This window comes from Bubalus bubalis, chromosome 3, assembly GCF_019923935.1.
Source record: "Bubalus bubalis isolate 160015118507 breed Murrah chromosome 3, NDDB_SH_1, whole genome shotgun sequence".
Lineage (NCBI taxonomy): Eukaryota > Metazoa > Chordata > Mammalia > Artiodactyla > Bovidae > Bubalus > Bubalus bubalis.
In genome coordinates this window covers 52,490,782-52,504,531 of record NC_059159.1, presented here as the reverse complement: position 1 = coordinate 52,504,531, position 13,750 = coordinate 52,490,782, and the positions used below count along the sequence as shown (strand labels likewise).

At 34.9% G+C, this 13,750-nt stretch overlaps 1 protein-coding gene across 7 annotated transcripts in view; it reads left to right on the top strand.

The window, feature by feature from the left end:
* VMP1 (vacuole membrane protein 1) overlaps positions 1-13,750 on the top strand; it is a 125,672-nt gene that overhangs the window by 36,131 nt on the left and 75,791 nt on the right. For 5 of the 7 annotated variants that reach the window (XM_006065431.4, XM_006065433.4, XM_006065432.4 and 2 more), the window contains one exon: positions 11,911-12,078. In XM_006065431.4, coding sequence (XP_006065493.1) covers positions 11,911-12,078 — 168 coding nt within the window. Of the gene's footprint in view, positions 1-8,507; positions 8,640-11,910; positions 12,079-13,750 lie in introns of those variants that run through there. The other 2 variants (XM_025281176.3, XM_044939620.2) reach the window with 2 other exon arrangements.

Sequence of the window (13,750 nt, the reverse complement as noted above, 5' to 3'; positions counted from 1 at the left end):
TTACATTTAGATTGTTACAAATAATTGGGAAAAGCGATAAGGTAATTTCAGTAGCCACATTAGAATTATTCCCATTACTAGAATATATGATTCGTAATTTTGTAAACAAGCAGGTTAAAAGCAGGAACATTGGAACTTGATAATAAGAACTATATCTCAGACATGCTCCTTATATGCAAGTACATTATTATTCCTAATGTTCTAAGACAAGGTGATTTAACAACTGCCAGGTGGCTCAGTGGTAAAGAATCCGCCTGCCAATGTAGGAGACCCAGGTTCAATCCCTGGGTTGGGAAGATTTCCTGGAGTAGGAAACAGCAACCTGCTTCAGTATTCTTACCTGGGAACTGCCGTGGACAGAGGAGTCTGGCAGGCTACAGTCCATGGAGTTGCAAAAGCGTTGGACACGAGTTAGCGACAGACAGCAACAACAAACTTCGTATGCTATTAATGATTATAAATCATTCTGTTCTGTTTAACAGTAACAAAGAGAATGAGTCGTTCAGCAGGAATTTACAAATAATGTGTACACAGACAGTTTTGACACTAGGTGGAGCAGTTTCCTGGAGAAAGGTTTACCAAGCCCTATGTTCCTTTCAAAACAAGCCCAGCTCTTAGACAAAGAACTCTGAGAACAAAAACTATCAACAATCACCTTAAAGTTTTTAAAGACTCTCAAATATTGAGCTGTAAATAGAAGGCTGAATGTATTGTACAAAGTGCCTTTTCTCTTTGGCATCTTTTTTAACCATTGAATTCCCTCACCTTTGGGAATCAAAATGGGAGGGATTTTCTCATTAGAACTACCTTATTTAGATGGCAATTGGTACATAGAAAAGTTTTGAAGCTATTTAGTTACATTGTAAAGTAGATCAGATTTTATAAAAAGATATACCATCAGGGCATTATTATCTGAATGGTATTTATGAGTCAGTTGTGTTAAAAGACCGTTTTAGATTAAGAATATCATTTTATAGATAAAGATTGGTGGTTTAAATACATTGCATCTAAAAATCAGTGAATGTCAGGAGTGTTTTAAGTACCAGGAGAAACCATGGCCATAAAACTGTAAGTTTAGAATGTGGTTATCAGATATGGTAATAAGATATAAATGAATAAAGAATTCTACTTGAAAACATAAACAAAGACCATTTTAATAAAAAAAAAATTGGGGCTCTTTGTTATATAGTAAATACAAGGAAAGTAAGTAGTGAGATATTTGCCCCTGTATAAAATTCAAAAGTCTGCTTTTGCCTTAAAGTTTAATGTTATTTCATTGCTAATGTGGTAAAAATTGTACATTTTAAAAAGTCCAGCATCTTGATTACTATCAAGTGTTCATAGAACTTCTCTGTCTGTAGCACCCTGTTTTCTTTAGTGAATAAGCACTTCATAGTTCGTATATGGTACTTTATAGTACTCTATTATATGTATACATATAAAGCCTTTCTTATACTTTTTGACTCTTGGCTATTTATTGCCTAAAGAAAATGTAATTTGAAAAACTGCACGGATATGGGTTGGAGTGAAATAGTGAAGCAGTTTCAGGAAGAGAACTATTGTAGTAATCATTTAATGCCATGAGCTGGAATAATTGTTTTAAAAATTGTTAGCCAACCTTTTCCCATTTTTTCCTTCTTGACTTCTGATGATTGCTCCATAGCTTACCTGTCTATCCCTCTATAAGACAAAAAAGGGAAGAAATTGCCAAAAGGAAGGTTCTATCGTGACCTAATATTGCTCTGTATAGGTACAATGACTCTGGCTATAAGTATGCGGTGACTCAGGGCTCTTGCGGGAAGACCATCAGGCCCTTCTTAGAAAAGATCTGTTTGCCCTTTTTTTGATGAGGGCATGATCAGCTCTGAGTCTTTCCCCAAGGAATGACTCATGTATTAACTCTTAAGACTATCACCACATCAAAAGTAGAAACCAGGATCTCCAGGACAGGGCTGGGTTTTCACCAAACCCAGAAGGATATGCACAGACTGACTGACTTCCTGTCCTGAAGTCTCTATTAATGTGCGTTTAAATGAAAGCTAGTAAGATTCAGTTTACCTGAAATCTGTTCTTTTGGATATATATTGTAGACAAATTATAACCTTTTTAAAAGTTCTCTTTATAAGTACGTGGTCCATTCCTCCTGAATATTAAATCAACTTTATGATCAAAATTGTTTAGGTTTAGAGAAGAAAAGTGAAACATATCTTTACTTATGGATTGATTTAATATAATAAAAATGACTTTGAAGACAGGTCCTTATAACCTAGAGTCTGATTATAGAGTTTACACATTTTCATTTTGGTTATTTTATACTTACCAACCATAACACTTTTACTACATAACCTCATTACATTACCCTGTTACTTAGGTTGAACAGGCATTATTATCATTGTTATTAATCAGACTTTTCATCAAATAAGGAATGTGAGATAGAAGTCTGAGTACATCTAGTTAAGTTACTAACAGATTTTTAGAAAACTAAAATCCACATTAACTAATGGCCAAATTACTGCTTCTTTACACACTGTAGCACCTTTTATAGGGATAGATTAGGGGCTTAATTTATAAACTCTTCTTCATAGAAAAAAACCCCACAAACACTAGTTGAACTTCTCAGTGTCCATTTGGAATCAATTTTATGCTCTAGCCTTCTAGAGTTATTTGTTGTACACCATAACCTTAGGTAAACTGTTTTCTGACTACGATGAGAAAAGCAATGAGTAAAAGAATTTGAAGGGTAGAATTCCTGTTTGTAAAAGCATTTCTAAACTCCCCTGAGAGTTGGACTTAAAGACAACAAAAGTTTTGCAAGTCATACAGACAACCGTTTGTCATCTCTTTTCATTTATTTATCACCCAGATATTCCTAATGAATCACATTCCAGACTAACCACTGACTCCTTTTGTTCCTCAGTGAAGGAGTGTGGCAAACAAATGTTTTCCCAGTGAATCAGCACAGAATTCTTGATTTTATTACCTTTGCCCTAAACTTTCCAGACAAAACTAATTGGAAATTTTGCCTTTGGGATCATACTTGACTTCTGTGTATGGATGATGGATTAGGCTATGAATTGACATTACAGATGTTATACAAACAACTCCAGTCTTTAGGAATGTTTTATCAGTTCTGAGGGAGCTGCCTGGAATGGAAGAATGTCTGTCTGTCTGCTCATCTTCCTTAAAAAAAACTCATACATACACATACTACACTCTTTGGCGGGGGCAGCCCCCCAGCTGCGCAGCATGTGGGAACTTAGTTCTCCAACCAGGGATCAAATCCAGACCTCCTACATTGGAATCTCTGAGTCTTAACTACTGGCCCTCCAGGGAAGTCCCCGTACTACACTATTATTGTGATACCATATTTGTCATCTTGGTTGATAAAAAAGCTTGGCTAAATTAGACTTACGATTAACTAATACGATCATTTTAGGTTTTCACTTTTTCAAAAAATGTCTCTGGAAAAAAGGGCTCCCAAAGGAACCAAAGTTAAAAAATCCAGAAAACACTTGTCTTTAAATGGAGCAACAATACATAGACTAGTTTTTGTCATTTACTAATTTGTGTTTGTGGCATCAGGACTGCTTTCTCAGGACTTAATATAGGTACTGCTTTATCAGGGCACTGCTTAGAACTCCTCACTACCAGCTTAGGATATTTTTGTGTGCTGTAATTTCAGGAATGATCATTTTACCTCTAGGATAATTTTTTTTTAATTCTAAATTTCTATTAATTTGATAGAGCTAATAGTATATTTACTATTCCTGAAAGAATGTAAATTATAGAAGTGTAACTTTTTAAATTTATCTTAAAAGAATGTTTTAAGTTAAAATACTTTTCCTGCAAATACCTGTATCTGTTCTTGTTAGAAATCCTATCTCCTCCCCAACCTCCCACCCACCCCCAAGCTAACTATGGTCTTACTCTCACCCAGACGTCCTCTCGCCTGGCCAAGCACTACATCTTTTTATCCTGGACAGAGCAAAATTATTCCACTATCAAAACTTTGGAAAATATCGTGTAATACAGCTCATGAGACTAAGATATATGAGGCTTTGAACTGAAGCAAAACCAGATGTTCGATATATTACGAAGAGCTGAACTGTCTTGTTGAGTTGACTTCACTTAGAAGGACTATGTTAAAGTAACCACCCACCCCAAAAAAGGACCCTAAAAACCTGTCACTCTGATGAGAGTGTAACTTTTCATCCCAATCATAAAATTTGACCTTTGGAATCATTAAAGGGAACTTCCATTGGCAGTAATTCGGAACTCTCAGAGGCAGTTTGTGAATGTTACGAGTGACCTGGTTGCTAGCTAGGAAATTTATAGAGCTTCCTGTGCTGGGGAATAACAGCCTGTGCTGTATATAGCTGTTTAACTTCCATTGATTACCACTATCTAGATTTAAGGACACTGTCCTTAAATAGAAAAATTAACTTTCAAGGACTATCATTTGCTACTTTTCCTTAAGAAGTGCTGCTTGTATTACCCTTGTCACATGGTACATTCTTTTAAATGTTCCGAGACTCACTTGGTACCACAGTATATGATCTCTCTTGGTGACTTTCATGTATACTTGAATGAAAAGAATACGTATTTGGCTATTTTGGGGTATAGTGTTCCATGTTGTTCAAGTTTTCTGTATTCATTCTGGTTTTCAGTTTGTTTATTCTGTCAACGAAAAAGAGAAGGGTGTTGAAATTTCAACTCTAATTGTAGATATGTTTTTATTTCTCATTTTAGTTCTGTTAGTTTTTGCTTTATATATTTTGACATGCTGACAGATTTAGGATTTTTCTGTCTTCCTGAGAATTAGCCTTTTTATCATTATGAAATGTCCTTATTCATTTCTAGTAAAATAATATACCCTCTCCTGAAATCTACTTAGTCTCTTATTAATGTAGAATACTCCATCTTTTGTATGATTATTTTTACACAGTTTGTCTTTTTTCACCCCTTTACTTTTGGATCTGGATATTTTAAATGGGCTTTTTGTAGAGAGCATATACTGAGGTCTCGCTTTTTAAATCAGTCGGACACTCTCTGTGTTTTCATTTGTATATTTGGTACATTTGCAATTAATCTAATTGTCAATATGGTTGGATTTAAGTCTACCCTTAAACTGCTGGTCCCCACCTGTTTTTTATTCTTTTCTTACCTTTTTTTGAAATGAGTATTATTTTTAGGATATATAATATAACCACATTATAATGTTATACTCCCTTTTCTCCCTCCCATACTTTATGATGTTGTTGTCTTATATTTGCTGTCTTACATATGCTGCAGTCCATGGGGTTGCAAGGAGTTAGAGATGACTGAGCGACTGAACTGTCTTATATTTTAACTTCTGCATGTGTCATATGTGTGTGTGCTTATGTGCTCAGTCATGTCTGACTCTGTGTTACCCTGTGGACTGTAGTCCATCAGGCTCCTCTCTCCATGGGATTTTCCAGGTAAAAATACTGGAGTGAGTTGCCATTTCCTCCTCCAGGGGATCTTCCCCACCCAGGGATTGAACTCATGTCTCCTCATCTCTTGCCTTGGCAGGCAGATTCTTTATGGCTCAGCCACCTGGGAAGTCTGACGTACATCATGGTTTTTGCTTTAAACAGCTAGTTATTTTTTTAAAGAGATTTTAAAATGAGGAAAAACGGTGTTCTCTCTTTCCAGTGCTTTTCACTCCTTTGTGTAAAGTTTACATTTGCTATTACTTTTCTTCTGAGAACTTCCTTTAACATTTATTGTAGTGCAGATCTCCTGGAACAAATTCTTTTGGCTTTTGTCTATCTGAAAATGTTATTATTTCATCTTTATTGTTGAAATATATTTTTCCTTAATTCTAGATTCACAGATTTTTTTTTTCCCCTTTCAGCACTTCAGAGAAGTAATTCTATTGGTTTTTGGTTTGTTTCTGATGAGAAAACCCTATCTGTATTTCCCTGTAGATGACTCAGTCATACCTTGGAGATATTGTAGATTTGGTTCCAGAGTACAAGCGAGTATGGTGATAAAGCAAGTTATGAATTTTTTGGTTTCTTAGTGCATCTAAAAGTTATGTTTACTATATATTATACTCTATTACATGCCTAAAATATATATACATACCTTAATTAAATAATAATGCTGTGGGAAAAATGGAGCCAATGAATTTGCTTGACACAAGATTGCCACAAACCTTTAATTTGTAAAGATCACAATATCTGCAAAGTGCAGTGAAACAAGATTGCCTATATAATGTGTTATTTTTATCCCCTCTGCTTTTAAGATTTTCTTGATATTGCTGAATTATAGAATTTGATTATGATGTGATTATGATAATTTTCAGCAATTTGATTGTGTTTTATTTTATGTTGATCCTGACTGAGGTTTGTTGAATTTCTTAAATCTGTGAGTTGATGGATTGATATTTTTCATCAGATCTTGAAAATATTTGGCCACCCCTTTGCCAACATGCATGCACGTGCGCGCGCGCGCACACACACACACACACACACACACACACACTTTCCCCTCTCTTTCTGGAATTTCAGTTACATATATATTAGACTGTTTGGTATTATTCCACAGGTTACTGAGGTTCACTTCTCCATAGGCTTTACTTTCTGTATCCTTTGGTTCACATACTTTCTATTGCCTTGTCTTCAAGTTCTCTAATATTTGTCCTGTGGTATCTAATCTGTTGACTATCGAGTGAATTTTTCTATTCAGATATTACATTTTCAGCTCTAGAAGTTCCATTTTATTATATTTATTCTTGTATTTCTTCCCACGTTGTGTTTATGTTTTCCTTTAAATCAGGGATCAGCAAACTAGTTCTGTAAATGTCCAAATAATAAATGTTTTAGACTTCATAGAATACAACGTCTAGGTCAGAGCTGCTCAGTGTTACCCTTGTAGCAGAGAATTAGCCAGAGGTGATATGTGTAGCCATGTATACATGGTTACCTTCTTTGAAACTCTGTAAAACGGGTGGTAGGCTGAATTTGGCCCCTGGGCTAAAATTTGCCCGTTATTGCTTTAAATCTTTGAACATATTGGGTTGGCCAGAAAGTTCATTTGAATTTTTCCATAACATAACAGAGAAACCCACTATTTCTGGGTTATGGCCCACCTAATATTTTTAAGGCCTTGTCTGCTAATTCCATTATATCTAACATTTGTGGGTCTGTTTCTATTGACTAGTGTTTCTTCAGGTTATGGGTCATGTTTTCCCAACTGTTTCCCGTATCTAGCTATTTCTTATTAGATGCCGAACTGTGGTATTAAGTTGTTGATTATTTGGATTTTGCCATCATCCTTTACAGAGTATCAATTTTTTTGTTTTGGAGGGCACTAAGTTACTAGTGGGCTGGCTTGGTCCATTTAAGTCTTTTTAAAACCTCTATTATGATCTATTTAGTTTTTACTAGGCTCTTTCCAAGGTCATCCCTGAATGCTAAGTCTTTCCATTCTAGCTTAACAGAGTTCAGGTGTTTCCCAGCCCTGGGTGAAGTCTTGGAATTGTTCAGCTTCTTTTCTCACTAAATGTACTTTGCCTGGCCTTATAGAATCTCATCATAGCATGCAATGCAGCTTTGTATGCTAGAGTCTCAGGGGGACCCCCACACACAAATGGAGAGTCCTTTCTCTGCATTAAGTATTCTGCCCCACAGATTTCAACCACTCAGCACCCAAATTTTCTTCTCAATGCAGCAGTACTACCACGCTTTTCTTAGGGTCTTCCTCTTTGGACAACAGATTTTATTATTTTTATTCTTTATTTTACTTTTTGGCTGCACTGGTGTTCGTTGCTTTGTGCAGGCTTTCTCTGGTTTTGGTGAGCAGGGGCTACTCTAGTTGCGTGGCGCAGCTTCTCGTTGCAGTAGCTCCTCTTGCTGTGCAGCAAAGGCTCTGGGCACGCAGGCTTCGGAAGTTGCAGCACTCAGGCTCAGTCGTTGGCATGCAGGCCTAGCTGCTGTGTGGCATATGGAATATTCCTGGACCAGTCATTGAACCTGTGTCCCCTGCATTGGCAGGCCAGTTCCTATCCACTGCACCTCCAGGGAAGTCCCATGGACTATGGATTTAAAAACTTTTTTTTTTTAAATTTGGCTGCCTCAGGTCTTAGTTGTGGCACACAGGATCTTTTTGTTGTGGCCGGGGGACTTCAGAGCATACAGGCTCAGTCGTTGCAGTGCTCAGGTTTAGTTGCTCTGCAGCATGTGGCATCTTAGTTCCTCGATCAGGGATCAAACCCAGGACCCTGGCATTGGAAGCTCAGAGTCCTAACCACTAGACCACCAGGGAAGTCCCCTGGACTGTGGATTTTGCTGCAGACACACAGTGTGTCTACACTTGGGAAGCCAGAGTCATCACAGGGCTTCTGCATCTGTATCCCTTTTCTCAGCAGTCAAGAAATACGGGATTACAACGTCTGAACAGAATTGTTCCATGTATTTTGTAAGGATTCCAGTTGTTTTGTGTAGGAGTGAACATCTGTTCCAGTCACTTCATGATATAAGGCAGAAAACCCTTAGCCACAGGCCAGAATCTCTAGTCCATGCATATCAATACTTGCCTACTCGCATGAGAGCTGGAACCTTCTGCTCAGTACACATGGTATTACTTTTATGTCTTGCGGTGAATCTTTCCAGGTAGCCTTTGCTGCTTATACTGTAGCGTTTTGTCTTTATCCCTCGTTTCTTCATTTAGTATGGCTTAAATGTGATTATTTTATGTTTGATAACATTGTAGTAAATTGTACATTTTAGAAAATCGACTTAAAAGGTAATTTAATACGTGTTACTGTTAAAATTCTCTTAATCAAAATGATCGTCTTTTGGTTTTTGTGTTTGGATTCTTCATGTAAACTAATATTTATTTCAGTCAAGTCCATTATATTTAGGAACTATTAACCTATAATGTTAAAAAGAACTTTTGAGGCTTGCTATCACTTAACATAGCTTAAACTAAAATGTCGAGGTACAGGCTAAATGGGCTCCTGAGAATGAGAAACAGACCAGAAGCTGAGTTATTCATGTTCATTTTGTCTGGGAACCACCACATCTGCCACTAAGGCTGAGTAATCATGACTTATTAGTGTGGTTATGGAAAGTATATATCAGTTTAATTGTGTGAACCATCCTTTCTTTAGGGAAAATATTTTCAACAGATTGCTGAAAATTTTCCCTTTTTAGAATCACTTAAAATTAAAACTGTGAATAAGTCTTTTATCTTGTTGAATGACCTGTTTAATCGGTTGGGGTGCATATTTTATTTATATTTCTGGAATAGAAATGTAGTTTTTTTCCTTCCTCTGTATCCCAGAAATCTCATTATTTTAGTGTCTAAGTTCAAATTTTGTTCTCCTAGAGTTCATTTCTAGAGGATAGTTGTGTAGGGATATCATGAACAAACTCTTGAATTTCTTTTGTTTTACCTTAAGTTGTATCACATTTCTCTTTTGTGTTTTCAAACAGTAAATGTGAAGTTAACAGGTTTTTTTTTAATTATGTCTGATGCTTGTCTGTAAGTGTACAACAAGAAATTTAGTTCCTCTGAATTCTACAAACTTTAGTGTGTGTGTTTGTGTGTGTCTGTGTGTGTGTGTATGTAGAATCACAAAATAATTCCTTTTTCTGTAACTGTGAAATATCTTTTATGCACATAATAATGTTCAGAGAAACAGCTGTATATTTCATGATTAATTGCTGTATATTTCATGATTAATTACAGCTTCTCAAAAAATACACCATTCCTTTTTAAAAGATTCTGTAATTATTTTTAAACTTATTATTACTATTTATAGTTTTCTGTGAATTAAAACTCAAGAAAAAGAGGAACAGACTAAAAATTCACATAGGTTTCTTTTTGGCTCAGAGGAAAACTTTATAGTTAATTGATTCAGTGCCAAGTGTAGGCCTTCTTTTTATAGATTTTTATTTGAACACAAAGTGCCACTGCATTTAGGGGGAAATGGAGCTTAGATTTATGAATATCTTTCTTTTTCATATTATATGCAACAAAAAATTTGCTTAATATCACCTTTGATAGCAACAGGAGTTCTTTAATGTTTTATTCTCATTGCTACATCTTATTCAGTTTGTCTTTGAACCACAAATTCTTTTACCATGTGGTTTAAAAAGACTTTTTTAAATCCAAAGATCACTTACTATATGTGTGTCTATATATACATCCGTGTGTGTGTGTAATTTTTTCTACAAATACAGTATTTTTCTTTATAACAGTGAATAGCTAATACTTTCTGAGGGCTTACTATATGCCCAGCACTAAGTCAAGTATATTTATGTAAATTGACTAATTGAAACCTCACAGTATCCCCAGAATGTAGGTCCTGAAGGTGTTTTATCATTACCATTTTATAGATGAGGAAAACAAGACTTAGTAAGAGGCAGAGGCCAGAACCTGAGTCAGTACATCTGGCTGTAGAAGTTATGCTTATGGCAACAGTATGTTTTAAAGTGAATACTGGCATCATGTATGTTAGAGCGACATGTTAAGAACATCCAGCTTCTAGAGCTTACACTTCATGAGAACCTTGGAAATTAGCAATGGATTTGATAGTCAGCTTGATTGTATTTAGGGTTTTTTAATTTTGGAACTAGATAAAGCCATCAAATGAATCTAATTCTTTTGCCTTGCTAAAGAGTGGGTTAAGTGATTTTTCTGAGGTTGCGTATTTTCTGACCCTTAATAGACTATAAGAACCTACTTGAAACCCTAAAGGAACTTGTGTAAAACATACATGTTCCCATGTCCACTTATTGAATCAATTTATGCTTAGGGGACCCAGGAATTAATACTTTTAACAAAGCCCCTTGTTGAATATTATGCAGATACCTCATATTGGCATACATGTTCATTTCAGAACCATTGTATTTAAACCTTTATCACACATCTAAATACTAATTCATTTTAATCTAATATATTATTATTAATTTATAATGTTTCAAAATATAGGTACAAAGCAGGACAGAATTTTCCATAGAAAAAAATTACTTTAAAAGAAAAATTCATTGGTACTGGTTCCACAATTTTATTTTTGTTTTACAATCTCAGTGAGAAAGATCAGTGAGGTAGTTACTTCATCAACTATTGTTTTTTGAAATATAGTTAGTTTATAATGCTGTGTTAGTTTCAAGTGTACAGCAAAGCGATTCAGTTATATATGCATATGTATATACTTTTTCAGCGTCTCTTCCATTGTAGGTGATCGCAAGATACTGAATATAGTTCCCTGGGCTATGTAGCATGTCCTTGTTTATGTGTTTTATATATAGTAGTGTATATATGTTAATCTCAAACTCCTAATTCCTGCCCTGCCCCCCACTATTCCCTTTGGTAAACATAAATTTATTTTTCTGTGTCTGTATCAACTTTTTAAAGTAAGGAAAAAAGTAGTATTTTCAAAGTATGCCTAAAAGAATATGGACACAGGAGGTTTTTTAGAGGGGATAGCATTCTTACAAATGAGGTGTATGGATAAATAAAATAAGAATCAAGTGAGAAATCATGGTTTCCAGAGACTCATGTTAGGGAAAGGACGCAAGGGAACGTTTTGCATTGAGGAAATGCTGTGTACCTGTATCCTGGTTATATGACTAAATATAATTGTCAAAACTTACTGAACAATAGATCTAAAAAAATTACTCTTGCTATATGTAAATTATATCCCCATAAATTTGAAATTGTTTTTTTAAAAAGTAAACCTTGAAGAGATTCTGGGAGTGATTATTTTTTCAAATTTATCAGTTGCATCTTGAAATACTTGGGTGAATTCTTGCTCTTTAAAAGCTAACATTTTTATATTAATGTGTGGTGATTAAGGTAACATTGAAATAACATCATGATAATTCCTTTTTCTTTAATATTTCTCATCAAAGTTTTCTCATTTTATTTTTGTAGGGTCCACATATAGCTTCAGTTACATTAGCTGCTTATGAGTGCAATTCAGTTAATTTCCCTGAACCACCTTATCCTGATCAGATTATTTGCCCAGATGAAGAGGGCACTGAAGGAACCATTTCTTTATGGAGCATCATCTCAAAAGTTAGGATTGAGGCCTGCATGTGGGTAAGATGTCCATTTTCATGCTTACCTAAAATTAACCTCACTGTCTTGATTCTTTGTACCTTGTTGAAATTGAATCCAAACATATACCAAGTCAGTAAATAATTCATAAAGTCACCAACTACCTAACTTCCATGGAAAAGAAATCTCTAGAGCTTCTTTTTGTGAATAACATGCAGAAGGAAGGCAGGAGACTATAGGTACCACCAAGTATTGATGCCAAGGAGTCAGTAGCAGGGAAAAGGAATATAAATGATGCAAATATATTACTTTGTAAAGTTTTACTGATGTTTATAAAATTTGATAAACACATAGCAAATGGTTATATATCAATCCAAACTTGGTAAGTATTATATGTCTCTCTCTTAGATTTAAATACTCTGTGTTTAGTTTTAGAAGATTCGTTTCATTTTCGGAGTTGTTGTAATACTAAAGGAAGGTCAGACATTTCTTAATAAACTAAGCTTTACTGTATTTGAGGTGAGATCAAACTATATGATGATTTACTTTCAGTAGTATCAATTATTCTTTTTATGGCTTGGTTAATATATTTTGGGAAATTTTGAACTGTGTGATCAATGATAAATGTATTTTAATCTGTATATCTACACAAAGCATTTTTTTATATGCCTAAATTCATTCAGGTTTCTATCACTGAGGAATAGTTCAGTTGCTAAAGACTTCCTATTACCATTTGAATTACTTTTTAATTTATTATTTGGAATTATTAAGTTTTATGTTCCCTATAACATTTTCCCTCTAACAATTTCTTACAAAATAGAAAATGTGAAATACTTCTCTTAAATGTCTTAGTTAAAGTGAAGATGAATACAGTGCCCACAGGAGAGGCAGTTTTGAAACATTCAAATGTTAGAGGTTATGTTGTGCTTTAAAAGAATTAAAAGGGAAATGCCATATATTGAATTTGTTGAATATGAAAAACAGGAAAAATTGTCATATTTCCTGTTACTGTCTTAAAAATACTGGAAACAGATTCATTGTACTAGTTGCATATGTTTTATAAATTTCATCACATTACTCCTTTGATAAAAAGCTGTTAATAAAATAACTAGTTACTTGGAACATGCTAGAAAGGGGGTATGTATATAAACTTCAGTTTTCTGTTTTTCTTTTGTTCTTTCAAAATGATTTACGTGGCTCAATTAACACTAACGCCAACAAAGACATTTTCATCCCAGCTGGCAGTGATAACTGCCTCTTCCAAATTCCCATGGTGTGTATTATCTGAAGCGCTTATTTGGCCTGGCTCCATGCATGCCTCAAATTATTTAAATTGGCTGGTGTAGTGGCTTACTTCCCCAAATAAATTTTTAGCTTCTCAAAAAAATTCAGACTGTACCTTAAACGTATTACCTTCACAACAGTCAGCATTAGGCTTGGCTTGTAGTATTACAAGAATGTCAAAAAACGCTGATTAATTGTCTGTCTGTTTGTTCTTCATATTCCCTTCTTTGAAGCTGTCTTTTGTGACAAAAAATGTAGCACATATCAAGTTGTGTTTAAATTGGTTCCTATTGTTTTCACCATTTATAAGGACAGTCCTTTTAACAAAAGGTGCTAGGAAAACTGCATATGGTTATTGTTGTTTAGTCCCTTACCTCGTGTCCAATTCTTTGTAACCTCTTCACTGAATACACAGGTTATATGTATGGAC